This window comes from Callithrix jacchus, chromosome 17, assembly GCF_049354715.1.
Source record: "Callithrix jacchus isolate 240 chromosome 17, calJac240_pri, whole genome shotgun sequence".
In the NCBI taxonomy this organism is placed as follows: Eukaryota; Metazoa; Chordata; class Mammalia; order Primates; family Cebidae; genus Callithrix; species Callithrix jacchus.
The window spans coordinates 24,792,859-24,808,519 of record NC_133518.1 but is presented as its reverse complement, the minus strand read 5'-3'; the positions used below and the strand labels follow the sequence as shown (position 1 = coordinate 24,808,519).

The following is a 15,661-nucleotide window of genomic DNA, read 5'->3' as shown; positions in this document are numbered from 1 at the left end:
TGGCTTAGTTTGAATCCAATATTTTAACTAAAAAGCAGAAATTATGTGAAATATTGCTATGTTCACCTTCCAATTACTGAAACCTTCTGTAAAACCTATGCTTTGTATGCAATCCATCATTTGGAGCTCTATGTTGAAGATACAGCAATACTCAAAATACAGTTCAAGTTTTCTCAGTCTATATTACTGGGAGAATGAAGGAAAGTTAAAACCTTAGTTTGGATAGGGAGAAAACAGAAGCACAGATGGTGTCAACTGGACAAATTCAGTGGGCTAAAATATTAGTATGTCCATACTGAAATGACAGAACTGAAGAGATTTCTTGTTATGCTGGTTCTAGGTAAAAAGACAAGAAGCTAATGTAAGCCACTGAGTTATACTCTAACTCAAAAAAAAATCCACACACCATACACACACACCCCATGTAAAACATTGCTTTAAGTTTTAATGTTTATTTCCCCAAGACAGCCTAGCCTGCACTCTACTTGGATAAATTTTACAAGCTAGTTTTCTGCTGCTTCTAGTTTTAAACTTTAACCATGTTTCTGATGACAAGGAATGCTGCAAAAATACTCTAGTTCAACAAAGAGTTATGATCACAAAATAATTTTTATCCATTCTACAGTGTTTCAGAATTACCAGTTGATTTTTAAACACAAAGTAGATATAGATGCTAATGGTGGCTAATCTGGTATGTTTCTTATAGCAAACTGTTGTTCATGCAACACTTGTGCTCAAAGGGGAAGGCACAGGATTTCCTACAATGAGCCACCTTATAAAGAGTTCTTTTTGTACAAATTAATTTATGTCACATTTAATTTAGTGTGCATAACCTCAAAACTGAGGTATTATTCCAATTTATAAAAACCACTTGCATAACTTTTATGCAAGTTTTAAAAATACAAAGTTTTCTCCCTAAAGTGGCTCAAAATAGATTGTTCATGGCTGCCTACATCTAAGATAAAAAGATTCTAAAACAATTGAACAGATTAGGCATATTATTAAAGGTGTTCAAACCATTACTTGATTTGTACATCTACTCAAACCTCTTCATCGGTCTTTATTCAGCAGTACATATGCACCAAATTCCATTTTAGAAGTTTCCATATCATTTTCATAGAAAACAAAGTTTGAAAACAAGTAACATTTAAACACAGCACGGTATTCTACCACAACTGAAACTTTTTTCTTCTTCTTCTTTACAGGACTCAACAAAATCTAAAAATGAACTCTATGCTGTAGATTTACCTCATGCAAAGATCTTTATGTTATCTCTGAAAATGAAAAGGATGGCCTTTTAAGCACATTTTACTGTTTTATACTATTATGGCAACTTGTGTACTGCAACACAGTCTATTTTGAGGGAAATTTATGATTTTTTTTCATGCAAAAATCTACACAAATTAGTTTTGATGATATGGAAAGCTTTTCATAGCATCAAACATTCATCTGGTGCAAATGCACAGGGAAACCTTCCTGAAAAGTTTTCTGACTTGAGAAGCAACTAAAAAAAAGGCATACTAGGTAAAGTAAATAAAAACTTAAAAAAAAAAAAGGAGTGGGGTCAGGGGAAGGAGGTGGGAAAGGAGGAAATAGAAAACACAGGCTGCAGAGTAAACTAATGTCTGCTGCTAAACCAGTCTTTGTTTTCATGTCCAGTGTACATTAACACTTATGATCTCATTATTCTGATGATTTACTAGGTTTGTTATCAGCCCCCTGAAGGTGAATCAAGCTTGCATGCGTTCACATACAGCACCACAACCACACTCTCGTACACAGTCACTCCAGGACTAGGAGTCTGCTTCATGAGTGAAGAGCCCTAGATTTCAAAGATGAACCTGGCTCTCCATCACTGAGCCAGACATTCATTCAATACTGTCCATTCACACACTGCTTCATAGCAAGGCCTGGGCTCATTTTCCTTTGACTTATATGGGCAGCCTATTCTCTTTTATGCTTACAAGGCTTGAAGATGACAGTACTGCACTTTCCCCTCAACTGATATAGAGTAAGTCAATGTTCTTTCTCAGGCACTGACGATCTGTGACCTGTAGCCCTTTTTACTTTGAACAACCTAAATAAGCATTCATGTAAAGTTTTCATTACATTTTGCCACTCATTCTCACTCGCACCCACTCGCCATCTTGACCTCATTTGGGCATTTTCTGTGATTCCAAATGAAATCTTCACATTTTCTTTCCCGATTTAATGCAGCAGCAGATCCCATGAGCCAAGCTTGATGGATCAAACCTTTTTTATATATATGTATATATATATATATAGACAGATATATATATATATATATCTCAGTGCTGCATTGTACCTAACTTCCACAACATCTTTCTAAAACTGGAACCCTTCTGTTGGTACATTGGCAGATGAATTGAAACCAAATGTTCCGCCTTGAATTGCCTCTGGAACAAGGCTAGGGTCTTCATCAATCTAGGTGAAAAAAGAAAAAGTATGTGAAAATTAGTTTTAAAATATGTGTAAACAGTATTATAGTACTAATCCCATTACCCTTAAAAAATTGTCTGGAGAGATGATGAGTGCCAACACTTTAGAAAGTTGAAACACTTAATGAAAGGTTTAATAAACACTTAATAAAATCTTTTAGAAAGTTGAAACACTAAATAAAAAGTTTTTTTCTTTCTTTCTTTTTTGAGGTGGCATCTCACTCTGTTGCCCAGGCTGGAGGTCACTAGCACAAACATGGCTCATCACAGCTTCAACCTCTCGAGCTCAAGTGATCCTCCCACCTCAGCCTCCAGAGTAGCTGAGACTACAGGTGTGTTCCACTATACCTGGCTAATTTTTGTATTTTTTGTAGAGATGGGGTTTCACCATATTACCCAGGCTGGTCTCAAACTCCTAAGCTCAAGCAATCTGCCTACCTTGGCCTCCCAAAGTGTTGAGATTATAGGTGTGAGCCACTGTGCCAGCCCAGGCCTTTTCTTCAGGGATGCCAAAATGAGAACAAACTTAAGAGTATATGTAAAATGGGCATTTTCCAAAAGAATGAAGGAACAGTAATGATGCCCCTAAGTCTCAAACAGAGGACACAAATTTGGTACTCATTAGTTTCCTTTAATCCTGGGCAAGTATGGCTGGGCATGGTGGCTCATACCTGTAATCCCAGCACTTTGGGAGGCCACGGTGGGTGGATTATCTGAGGTCAGGAGTTAAAGGCCAGCCTGGCCAACAGGGCAAAATCCCGTCTCTACTTAAAATACAAAAATTAGCTGGGCATAGTGGCGTGTGCCTATAATCCCAGCTACGTGGGAGGTTGAGGCAGGAGAACTGCTTGAACCTGGGAGGCAGAGGTTGCAATGAGTAGAGACTGCCACTGCACTGCAGTCTAGGTGACAGAGCAAAACTCCATCTCAAACAAAAAACAAAAAAACCTGGGCAAGTATATAAAGTCAATCACATTAAAAAAAAAAAATGCCACCACTCTTGGAAAGTAAGTGAATCTTTGGTATATCTTTCAATAGAAATTGGTTGGGCTTAAAATAGTAAAATATGGATTGAGTATCCCTAATCTGAAAGTCCAAAATCAAAAATACTCCAAAATCTGAAACTTTCTGGGTGCCAATATGATGCTCAAAGGAAATGTTCATTGGAACATTTTGAACTTCAGATGCTCAAGGGGTACAAATAATTCAAATATTCTAAAATTAAAAAAATCAAAAATCCAAAACTCTTCTGGTCCCATGCATTTCAGATAAGGGATACTCAACCTATAACAGTTCTGCTAATAATAGCAATTATATATATTATTCTATATGCTTTACATCTGAAGTTTCCCTTTTGAAATTCCACAATATTACAAACCTGTAGTATATTTCTTATAAACATGTATATCATCTGAATTATTCTTTTGACAATCTAAGACAAGAAAAAAAACTACATGTTGAGGTATTAGAAATTATAAGGTGATTACAATTAGTCACCAAATTGCAAATTATGAATTTCAAAAATCCAACTTTAAGACATATGATCAAAGTTACCCTTAAAAGAATATGCCAGGCTGGGCACGGTGGCTCATGCCTGTAATCCCAGCACCTTGGAAGGTCAAGAAGGGAGGATCATTTGATTCCAGGAGTTCTAGATCAGCCAGGGCAACAGAGAGAGACCCTGTCTATACAAAAAACTTAACAAATTATCCGGGCATAGTGGCATGCACTTATAATCCCAGCTATTTAGAGGCTGAGGTGGGAGGATCACCTGAGCCCAAGAAGGGGAGGTTGCAGTTGAGCTATGCCACTGCACTCTAGCCTGAGCCCTATCTTAAAAAAAAAAAGCCGAATTTTATTTCTGGTTTATTTAACTGGCATTATATTCTAAATAGGGCTAAGCTTAGACAACTATAATAGTCTACAATTTTCTTTTCTAGTATTGTCTTTGTTAATGTTCAAACTATACATGCTTAACAAATGTTTAATAACATTCCATTCTTTTCAATAATGTGGAAAGGCATGTAGTAAAAGACTTATTCTTTGAAAAGTTGAGAAATCATTCAAGAAATCCTCTGGTGGCTGCATTGAACCACTATACAATTTTCTAAGGAGCAACTGCTTTAATTTTAGATTTACTTTTCCAAAGAAAAAATACTAAAAATAAGTTAATACTTTAATTTTCACTACTATTACTAACAATCTGAAGATATTTTTGTATACTATACCTTACATTATATAGTGCCTTATCTTTTTATTTCCGTTTTATTTATTTTCACATTTGTTTTTGGTCATGAAATAAAAATAACAGTGACAACCCATTCAAGTGTGGATTAACTATGGTCATAAAAACTTATTATAGGATATACTAGTATCACTGTTTTGTTTATAAATATGGTATGCTATTAACAATTAAAAAATGAGAATTATAAAGACACCAAGTGAAAATAAAGTCTGATTCATCTAGTTTGGTCAAAAAAGTCCTTATCTTCTTGCCATTAGAGCTAACATGCCCTGAAGGGATCTTAAAATATTGAAATATTTATGTTTCCAAAGCAGGCGACATTACTGTCCTACATCTATTTAAATCCATTCCCAAAAAATACATACATGTATATGCCCCTAGCTTACTATACATATTACTTCATCCAGGTCTATGTTTATATATAAAACAAAGAAAACTACAAAATTATTAAATACATCATCTGAGGAGAAGAACTGATCGATGATCTCATAGGCCAATTTGTAGATGTCTTCATTCTCATGATTTTGAAGTTGTTCAATTTTCTCCAGCCCTGAAAGAAATTTTGTAATGTGAAACAACAGTAATATTTAGAGTAGTGACAAGTTAGAATAATCTTTGGAACACATAATCCAATTTCTGAATTGTAAATTATTTAAATTACAATTTCTGGGAATTTAAAGATGAATCTTAAATATAAAAAAATGCACAAAGATACAGCATATTTATCCTAAAATTAATAACCTGAGTGTCTAACTGCACGTAAATGTATAAATAAGAAATGAGACATCTACTTATTCATCAGAATATATAACCAATGTTTTTAACCAGGAACAATATGTAAAATTCCATTTGTTAAAGTAGAAAGCAAAATCTTCCTACTTTCCAGCACCTGCCAAGTTTTTCTAGTGAGCATATATGAAAAAAAGTTAAAAAAACTGATGATTAATAAATATGATGCTTCGGATACCTGTTAAGTTTACTGGAAAATGTTCAAGATCTAACACAGTATATTTCAGTGGAAAAGAGAATTTTCCCTGTAAACATTAATGAGTTTACTGAATTACAGACAGAAACATTAAAAAGTATATACTTAACCTGTTGATATGCAAATTGGATCCTGTTTTAGAGGAAAAACAATTTTAAAGTCTTTGAAAAAAGTGAAATTGCCCCTTCATGAGTGTTCTTCCTTTATACATTTCTTAAATGGAAGAAGTTAACTTGGGCTCATTTCTTACCTATAAACTCATTTTGGTGATCTTCCCCTTAAAAAAATTTAGCTACTATATATAGGCTGAGGACTTGCAAATCTATGGCTTTACTTCTTTTCTGAGCTTCACATGCATAAAATTCAAATGCCGGTGTAATTCTACCAGGCAATTTCATGGGTACCAAAAACTCAAACTGTCCACAACACAATTCTTACTTGGTGATAATCAACAAGAGCTTGAAATCTAAGAGAAAGCCCAAGATCCCCTTTCCCTCAATATCCCACAATCAAATCTCAAAAACCTGAAAGTCCATCCACTTCTTAAATCTCCTCATCTCCCCTTTGTCTCTATTATTACTGCCTTCATTTATTGTGGCCTAGCCACTATACACTTTTTTTTTTTTTTGAGACAGAGTCTCACTCTGTTGCCCAGGCTGGAGTGCAGTGGCGTGATCTTGGCTCACTACAACCTCTGCCTCCTGGGTTCAAATGATTCTCATGCCTCAGCCTTACGAGTAGCTAGGATTACAGGTGTGTGCCCTCATGCCGGGCTAATTTTTTGTATATTTATTAGACAGGGTTTCATCATATTGACCAGGCTGGTCTTAAACTCCTGACCTCAGGAGATCTTCCTACCTCAGTTTCCCAAAGTGCTGGGGATTACAGGCATGAGCCAGCATGCCTGGCCATACATACTTTCTTAACTGGTCTCTTTCTGTCTCTTGTCTCCAAAGGCTTCATTCCCAAGATATCCATGTTACATCTGAACATACCCATCCCCTAGATGAATCTGACCAATGGCTTGTCACATCCTATGGCACGATCCACTGGGGATTCCTAGGTCTTACCTCTAGTGAGGTGGTAATGTTCAATAACTTAATATTTTTATTTAAATGTATGAAGATATTTTAGTAATTAAAATCTTTACAAGTTAAAAAAAATCAAGTGTAAAAATAATTAAGTATGCTTATTGTTATTTTTTCTGTTACTTCATCCCTAATTAGTTCTGTAACACTATTCCCCATCTCGTTTCCTAACTCGAAAGTCATGGATTTTCTTTTATTGTTGTTGTTCTGTCACTTTAGTAACTTTAAATATACCTACTTTTTATCACATTAATTTTGAAGCCTTTCAACATTCTCACTTAGTTGAAGTTATAGGTTCTCCTACTTTTCCAGTTACCTCTCTTTTCACTCACTTTTCAACATCTGAAATACACTTATCCAGATAACATTTACATCTGGTTCCACAGTCACATTTGAAACTTTCATGTTCTCTCTATATACATTAACTCTAAGACTTGAAAACTAATACGCATTGTTTACATTCTAGGAGGCTCTGGTACATGGCCAGATTTGGAAACTACTACCCTAAAGAATAAAGCATCTGCTGTTCCATAAAGCTTGTTAAGACTTCACAGGAAGTCAGGTGCGGTGGCTCATGCCTGTAATCCCAGCACTCTGGGAGGCCGAAGTGGGCAGATCACTTGAGGTCAGGAGTTCAAGACCAGCCTGACCAACAGGTTTAGTAGAAACCCTGTCTCTACTAAAAATATGAAAATTAGCTGGACGTGGTGGTGCAAGCCTGTAGACCCAGCTACTCAGGTGGCTGAGGCAGAAGGGAGGCAGAGGTTGCAGTGACGTGAAATCATGCCATTGCATTCTAGCCTGGGTGACAGAGTAAGACTGTCTAAAAAAAAAAAGCCTTTGGCCAGGCGCGATGGCTCAAGCCTGTAATCCCAGCACTTTGGGAGGCCGAGGTGGTTGGATCACAAGGTCAAGAGATCGAGACCATCCTGGTCAACTTGGTGAAACCCTGTCTCTACTAAAAATACAAAAAATTAGTTGGGCATGGTGGCGCGTGCCTATAATTCCAGCTACTCAGGAGGCTGAGGCAGGAGAATTGCCTGAACTCAGGAGGCGGAGGTTACGGTGAGCTGAGATCGCGCCATTGCACTCCAGCCTGGGTAGCAAAACTCCATCTCAAAAAAAAAAAAAAAAAAAGCCTTCACAGGAGGGTGGTTACTTCTCCAGTTTTGTCTCTTGGTAGTTTCTACCCCATACTGTATGATTCAGCAACACTGAACTAGTTATAATTTGCTGAACACTATTTCTCACCTCAGACTTTGCTCATGGTGTTATCTCTGCCTGGGAACACCTTTCATCCCTTTTTACTTTATTAATCCTTATTCATCTCTCAAAATCCAGCTCAGGTGCACTTCCTGCTTTTTCAAGAATGGATTAGGCATCCCATTTTGTTGTACATTTCTATTAGGGTAATTAGCACATTAAATCAGTTCATGTTTATCAAGACTAGACTACATGCCTTGAGGGCAAGGACTGTGTCTTGTTGACTACTGTCTTCCCAATAACTTATCACAGTGCCTGTTCAATATATGGCAGCAATTCAGTAACCTAAGCATATGCAAGAGGCAGAGCAGGACTGCATATATAGAATATAATATTTACTTTATTCTGTTACTTGAATAACTAAGATAGAAAAATACAGATATGCTATATTACTCAGGAAGTAAAAATTTCACAAAGAACATTAAAATGTGGAATAAAAGCTTATAATAAACTTACCTCCACATTCTTCTATAAGATTGCCTATGGTTTCTGCCTCATCTTCAGCCATTTTTAATATATTACTTAGTCCGTCGAGTACTACTTGCACAACCTGTGCATCTTTTACAGTCAGCAAGTTGCAAAAAGGTGGGATAACATTTTGCTGGATAAGGTAAGCCACCTGAAGAATAAGAACAACATAAAATAATGCAATATAGGTAAATTGTGTGTGCCACGTTATCTCACTGAAATAATTTTGAAATTTCGAGTATAGAAATATGATCTCATCTCTCTCATGTTAAGTGTGTCTACTTTATTAATCTAACCTCCTTTTCTTTTAAATTTAGTATCTTTTTTCCTGAACTTAGAAAAAAACAATGTAAAATGAAAATAAAGGAATCACTAAACTGCTTATTAAACATTTCTTTGCCATAAGAAATACTTCCTTCAAAGATCTTTTTCCCCTTAAGAGTAAGAAATTATGAAATCAATTAAGGAGGCTGTTAATGAAGGCTGTATGCTATTTTTATTTATTTAATATATAGAGTCGAGGTCTCACTATGTTGCTCAGGGCTGGTCTTGAACTCCTGAGCTCAAGAGATCCTCCTGCCTTGGCCTCCCAAGATGCTAGGATTACGTGCATAAGCCACTGTACCCAGCCTGGATGCTAGCTTCAAAAAACTACAATGGTTCAGTGTGACAGCATCCAGTGGCTCTCATATGCCTGGCTATCTCTCAATTCACTATTCTATTGATTTCATAATATTTTCCAATGATTTCAGTGTTTCATTAGTTATTTCCATGCATTATATTAATATTTCTATTCTGCTCTGTATTTAGGCTTTTTTGTTACAGTTAGTGATTTATTCCTCTTCAGCTCTAACTTTGTTCTTTTTACCTCCTACTCTGAAACAGATCTAACCTCTTAAAAACGATTTTTCCTAGGCTGGGCGTGGTGGCTCACGCCTGTAATCCCAGCACTTTGGGAGGCCGAGGCGGGTGGATCACGAGGTTAAGAGATCAAGAGCATCCTGGTCAACATGGTGAAACCCCGTCTCTACTAAAAATACAAAAATTAGCTGGGCATGGTGCTGCGTGCCTGTAATCCCAGCTACTCAGGAGGCTGAGGCAGGAGAACTGCCTGAACCCAGGAGGCGGAGGTTGCGGTGAGCCAAGATCATGCCATTGCACTCCAGCCTGGGTAACAAGAGTGAAACTCCGTCTCAAAAAAAAAAAAAGACGATTTTTCCTTTGCCAGTTGGTACAAGGTTAAGCTTTGCCACCTGCACGACCTGAGAGTGGGTGCCTCTTTCCTAGACATCTCACATTCCTCACCCTAGTTCCTAATTCCTAGCCATCTGGTTCAGTTTAATTCCTTATTTGTTTTGCTGCTGATGAATTTGTTATTGTTGATGTCTTTTTACCTTTTTTTTTTTTGAGATGGGAGCCTCACTCTGTAGCCATCTTGGCTCACTGCAACCTCCGCCTGCCAGTTTCAAGTGTTTCTCCTGCCTCAGCCTCCTGAGTAGCTGGGACTACAGGTACGTGCCACCACACCCAGCTATTTTTTGTGTTTTCAGTTGAGATGTGATTTCACCATATTGGCCAGGATGGTCTCTATCTCCTGATTTCATGATCTGCCAAATTTGGCCTCCCAAAGTGCTGGGACTACAGGTGTGAGCCACTGTGCCTGGTTCCTTTTTACTTATTTTTGTTGTTGTTCATTTGTCAGGAGAATCTGTGATGCAGTTTCTTTCCTCCATATTAACTTAGGAAGTCTGTTCATTCCTAATACTGTTAAAAAAACTAAACAAAAAACTCCTGACTATAGGGACCTCAATTTTACCATGGATTAAAAAATTCTTGTAGGCCAATAAATTGGAAAAAGAACACTTCTCTTCTAGGAAGGATGACTAAAGGAAGTCAAGGTGATACTTCTATGTGAAAAAGTTACATATCTGTTACATAAAAGTTAGTACCTGTTACCTTGCTATTATTTTATTTTTTAATAGAGATGGGGTCTCACTGTATTGCCCACGCCAGTCACAAACTCCTGGCCTCAAGTGATCCTCCAGCCTTGGCCTCCCGAAGTGTTGCTATTATTTTAAATTATAACGTACTCAAGTCTAAATCAAAATTATCTGTACTTTTATTTTACCGGTTTTGAGAAATAAATGTTAAAAAGCTCAACTTACTTGATCTTTCCTTCCACTAATTGTTAAGTTACTTATGGCCCAAGCGGCTTCTTTCTGAGTGCCAAAATCCCCCTGTAAAAAAGCAAAGCAAAACATTATAAAAATTGCAACATAGAGTAAACTGGAAAAAATGTTTGCTGTGATGATTTTTCAACTGCTTATTTCCCAAGGTCTCCTTTTAGCCTTTCTGTATACATCATTTTTTCTTATTTAAGACAATTCTTTGAACTATACTCAATCTACCCTAAATATTACATGGAGACTCCTTTCTATGAACGCTCCTGGAAACAAACTGAGTTGATATTACTATTTAATAATATCAAATTAAATGAAATTGATGACAAAATAAAATAAAAATAGTAAAGAAAATTTTTAAAAATCTACAATTTTGGCCAGGTGGGGTGGCTCACGCCTGTAATTCCAGCAGTTTGGGAGGCCGAGGAGGGTTGACACGAAGTCAGGAGTTTAAAACCAGCCTGGCCAACATGGTGAAACCCCATCTCTATTAAAAATACAAAATTAGCTGGGTGCGGTGGCAGGCACCTGTAACCTCAGCTACTTGGGAGGCTGAGGCAGGAGAATCGCTTAATCCTCAGGGGTGGAGGTTGCGCCACTGCACTCCAGCTGGGGTGACAATTCGAGACTCTGTCTGAAAAAAACCCTACAATTTCACTACAAAGAGTCAAATAAAATAATAAATTCTTTTAACACAAAGCTTTTACACACAAAAGTGTTACCCATCATTAATGAAACCATGATAGAGATGTTATACATTGCCTATCAAATACAAAAGAAATATATTTGTCATTAAAAATTTATATAAACGTCATGTCATTTTTGAGAATTTACCCAGAAAATAATACAAACCAAAGTAATAATACCTTTCTTTATATTGTTATAGCAGCACCATAAAAGCAAAAAAAAAAAGCAACTAAAATTTCAATAAGCATAATTGTCTGGTTATAGTAAATCTACTTAATAAGCAGCTACTAAATATTAAGACAACCTGAAAAAATGCTTATAATGTACTAAAAAACCATATAAATAAAAGAAGTACAAATTAAATGTACTAAAAAAACATATAAATAAAAGAAGTACAAATTTAAAATATCCATGATATCTCCTCTCATATTTATCAGAATAAGAAAATCTAAATATTTGTGTGTGAGGCTGGTAGGAGTATAAAATGGTATAATTCTTATAGAAGGGAATCTGCCCTATAATAGAAAAATTTACATACATGTTTTTCTGTAGATCCAGTAATCCCAAATATAATTGGGCAAAGACATTAAAAAAACTTACAAGCTATTCTTTTTTTAAGACAGGGTCTTGCTCTGTTGTCCAGGCTGGAGTGCAGTGGTGCAATCTCAGCTCATTATAAACTCCACCTCCAGGGTTTAAGTGATTCTCTCACCTCAGCCTCCTGAGTAGCTGGGACTACAGGCATGACTAATTTTTGTATTTTTTGGTACACACAGGGTTTCACCATGTTGGCCAGGCTGGTCTTGAACTACTGACCTCAAATGATCTCCCCACCTCAGTCTCCCAAACTGCTGGGATTACAGGTATGAATCTCTGCACTAGGCCACAAGCTATTCTTTAAAGAACTATTTAACAACAAAACACTGAAGACATCTCAAATGTCATCAATAATACATTAACTTAATACATTATAGTGCATCCGTACAATGCAGTACTATGTAGCTATGAAAGGAATAAGAAAAACAAGGAATAAGTAAAAAAGGAATAAGGAAACTCATATAGGACTAAGGGAGTGACATTATTTTTAAGTACATTACGATGAAATATATTCTAAAGACAAAAAAAGTCAAAGAAATCTTAAAAGTACATTCAGTAATCAATCACGTTGTTGGGGCAATATGACTTTATTTTGATATATGTATATCAAAATATGTATATATTTGCATCCCTTTTGTTTTATGCTGAAAAGTGGGAGAGTTTTTTTTGGTCTTTAGGATATATTTCATCAATGATGTACTTAAAAATAATGTATACTGATATATATCCACAAATCTATACATATCAATATATAAGGAAAGTAAATAATGTTTTTAGGAAGATTTTCAGCATAAAATAGATGTAAACAAAATCAGAGGAATAAAAATAAAAAACACTGTTATCTTAAATATCCAATATTTGATAGCTTCCTTTCATTCATGATTCATTTTTTATGAACTCTCATGTTCTTGAACTCATAATCTTTCACTTTCTACAACAATGCCTATCACTTTTGTTTACTCAGGCCTAGAAAAAAATGACAACACTTTAACAATGATCAGCTTTATATATGAACTCTGATCATTAAATACCATTCTCTACAAAACAAAATCAAGATACCATAGAAAAATAGTTAATTCTAGTTCTAGATCAGAAAACATGTAAGACAGGCCTGGGAATCATGTCATATCCAAAAGGTGTAGTTCTCAAAAACTATTAGTGACATAAAAGATATAGTTGGCCGGGTGCGGTGGTTCATGCCTATAATCCCAGCACTTAGGGAGGCTGAGGTGGGTGGATCACGAGGCCAAGAGACCGAGACCATCCTGGTCAACATGGTGAAACCCCATCTCTACTAAAAATACAAAAATTAGCCAGGCATGGTGGTGCGCGCCTGTAGTCCCAGCTACTCGGGAGGCTGAGGCAGGAGAATTGCTTGAACCCAGGAGGTGGAGGTTGCAGTGAACCGAGATCGTGCCATTGCACTCCAGTCTGGGTAACAACAGCAAAACTCTGTCTCAATAAAAAAAAAAAAGATACAGTCACCAACTCTAAGAGGTTCCTGTTGGTCAGGGACAAACAGCGTATCAAAAAGAGTAACAACTGAAATGAATTAAAACTTGCAAAATATATTTTAAAATTTCATAATTTCCAAATTACACTAAAAAAAAAATCTACTCTGGTCTGCTTTCAAGGTTATTAGGGAACATGTCATTCTAAAAAATGACTGACAAGGACAAAGAACCAAACATTTATCTTCCCTTTCCTAAATGAACTATATTTCAAAATATTAATAAACAATAGCTGGTAAAAAAATGTTCTTGGCCAGGCGTGGATGGCTCACACCTATAATCCCACCACTTTGGAAGGCTGAGGTGGGTGGATCACTTGAGGTCAGGGGTTGGAGACCAGACTGTCCAACATGGTGGAACCTTGTCTCTACTAAAAATACAAAAATTAGCCAGGTATGGTGGCGTGAACCTGGAGTCCCAGCTACTTGAGAGGCTGAAGCATGGGGATCGCCTAAACCCAGGAGGTGGAGATTGTAGTGAGCTGAGATCATGCCACTGCACTCCAGCCTGGGTAACAGTGAGACTGTCTGAAAAAAAAAAACAACAAAAAACAAGAGAAGTCCTTTCCTAAAGAATCATGGCCAATACATAAACTATGACAGAATTAAAAAGTCACTATTTTGCAATTCCTAGTAAAACAAGGGATCCCAACAACGATCATCAATGGCTACCTAAACACCATAGGTGAAAGAGAAATGGATAACTTTATAACCATCAGTTGGAATAGGCTGATAAAACCTGAGATCACTCATCAATCACTACATGTAAGACAGACAGTGTGTATCTCCTCATGTGAACAATTAGGAAATACAGAGTCGCACATGACATATTCTTGCCTAAAAAACTGAACCGGATTTACAGGAAACACAAGGAAACAGATTACTTGTTAATTACTATTCAGTGTTCAGAACCCGCATGCTGTGACTGTTTCTTCTACTTTCTTTGTTTTGAGACAAGGTCTTGCTCCATTACCCAGGCTGGAATGCAGCGGCATGACTGTGGTTCACCACAGCCTCAACCTCCTGAGTTCAAATGATCCTCCCACTATAGCCTCCTGAGTAGCTGGAACCACAGATGCATGCTACCAAACCTGGCTACTTTCTTAAAAAAACAAAAACAAAAAAACTTTTTGTAGAGATAGAATCCTCCTGTGTTGCCCGGGCCTGTCTTGAACTCCTGGACTCAAGTGATCCTCCTGCTTTGGCCTCTCAGACTGCTGGGATTACAGGCTTGAGCCATTGCACCCAGCCTCACGCTGTAATTGTGATAAACTGTTTTTCCCAAATGCTAATATGAGCATGAGAGACAATATGACATACAATTAATAGCACACTTATTTGCTTTTTGATTCTGGACAATTTATATGTCTAAACCAGGGTTTCTTCATATATCAAGTGGGGATAATCTTTAACCTTATAGGCTTAATCTCATTAAATAAGGTAATGTATATAAAGTGCTTAGAATACTATGTAAGCATTTATTATCAGCAGTAACAATATGAAATTTTAGTATGGCCCAGGAAAATGGCAATTTTGGCAGAAGAATGCTACTGAGAAAGGGCTGGGATTTGCTCCCTGCACCCCCAAAAAAGTTTCTCGTATATAAAAACTGCTAGGTTCCAAAGTTCTAATATTAATATTACCTTCTGCATTCATGCCACTATATAGCTTCTAATTAAACAGAAAAGTATAAATTCACATAATGTCTTAGATTTAAATCCCCTCCCCCTTACATCAGATACGTAATACATACAACATGGTTTTCTTACCTTATCCAAAAGGTGTATTATCATTGGTACAAGATTGGCATCAATTACTGCCTGTACCTGCTGCTGATTTCCTGCAGTGATGTTAGAGAGGAACCACACTGCTTCCTGTAGAAGAAGACCCTTTTAATATTTCTCATTAAAAAATAAAATCTGCAACTGAACTAAGAAAAAAAGCATTCACTACACTGTCCCAATGATTTTATTGTAAAATGAGCTCCATAATAAAAATCTTAGGAATCCCAATTCCTTTACACCCCTTTCCATATTTTCTTTGGACAAATAGCTAATGGACCTAATTCAAGTCACAATGAACCAACCCTTCTAAAGAATTCTTGAAAGTAATGCTCCCAAACAGTATAACAAAACAAGCTTGGGCCGGGCGTGACGGTTCAAGCCTGTAATCCCAGCAC

At 36.7% G+C, this 15,661-nt stretch overlaps 1 protein-coding gene across 4 annotated transcripts in view; it reads right to left on the bottom strand.

The window, feature by feature from the left end:
- Positions 1 to 432: 432 nt before the first annotated feature.
- Positions 433 to 15,661, bottom strand: part of KPNA4 (karyopherin subunit alpha 4) — a 64,530-nt gene continuing 49,301 nt past the window's right edge. For 3 of the 4 annotated variants that reach the window (XM_078353929.1, XM_035278570.3, XM_035278571.3), the window contains exons 14-18: positions 15,252 to 15,356; positions 10,674 to 10,745; positions 8,497 to 8,659; positions 5,160 to 5,254; positions 594 to 2,445 (exon numbers count right to left, since the gene is read on the bottom strand). In XM_078353929.1, coding sequence (XP_078210055.1) covers positions 2,347 to 2,445; positions 5,160 to 5,254; positions 8,497 to 8,659; positions 10,674 to 10,745; positions 15,252 to 15,356 — 534 coding nt within the window. In that variant the 3' untranslated portion in view covers positions 594 to 2,346. Of the gene's footprint in view, positions 2,446 to 5,159; positions 5,255 to 8,496; positions 8,660 to 10,673; positions 10,746 to 15,251; positions 15,357 to 15,661 lie in introns of all 4 variants that reach the window. The other variant, XM_002759427.7, reaches the window with a different exon arrangement.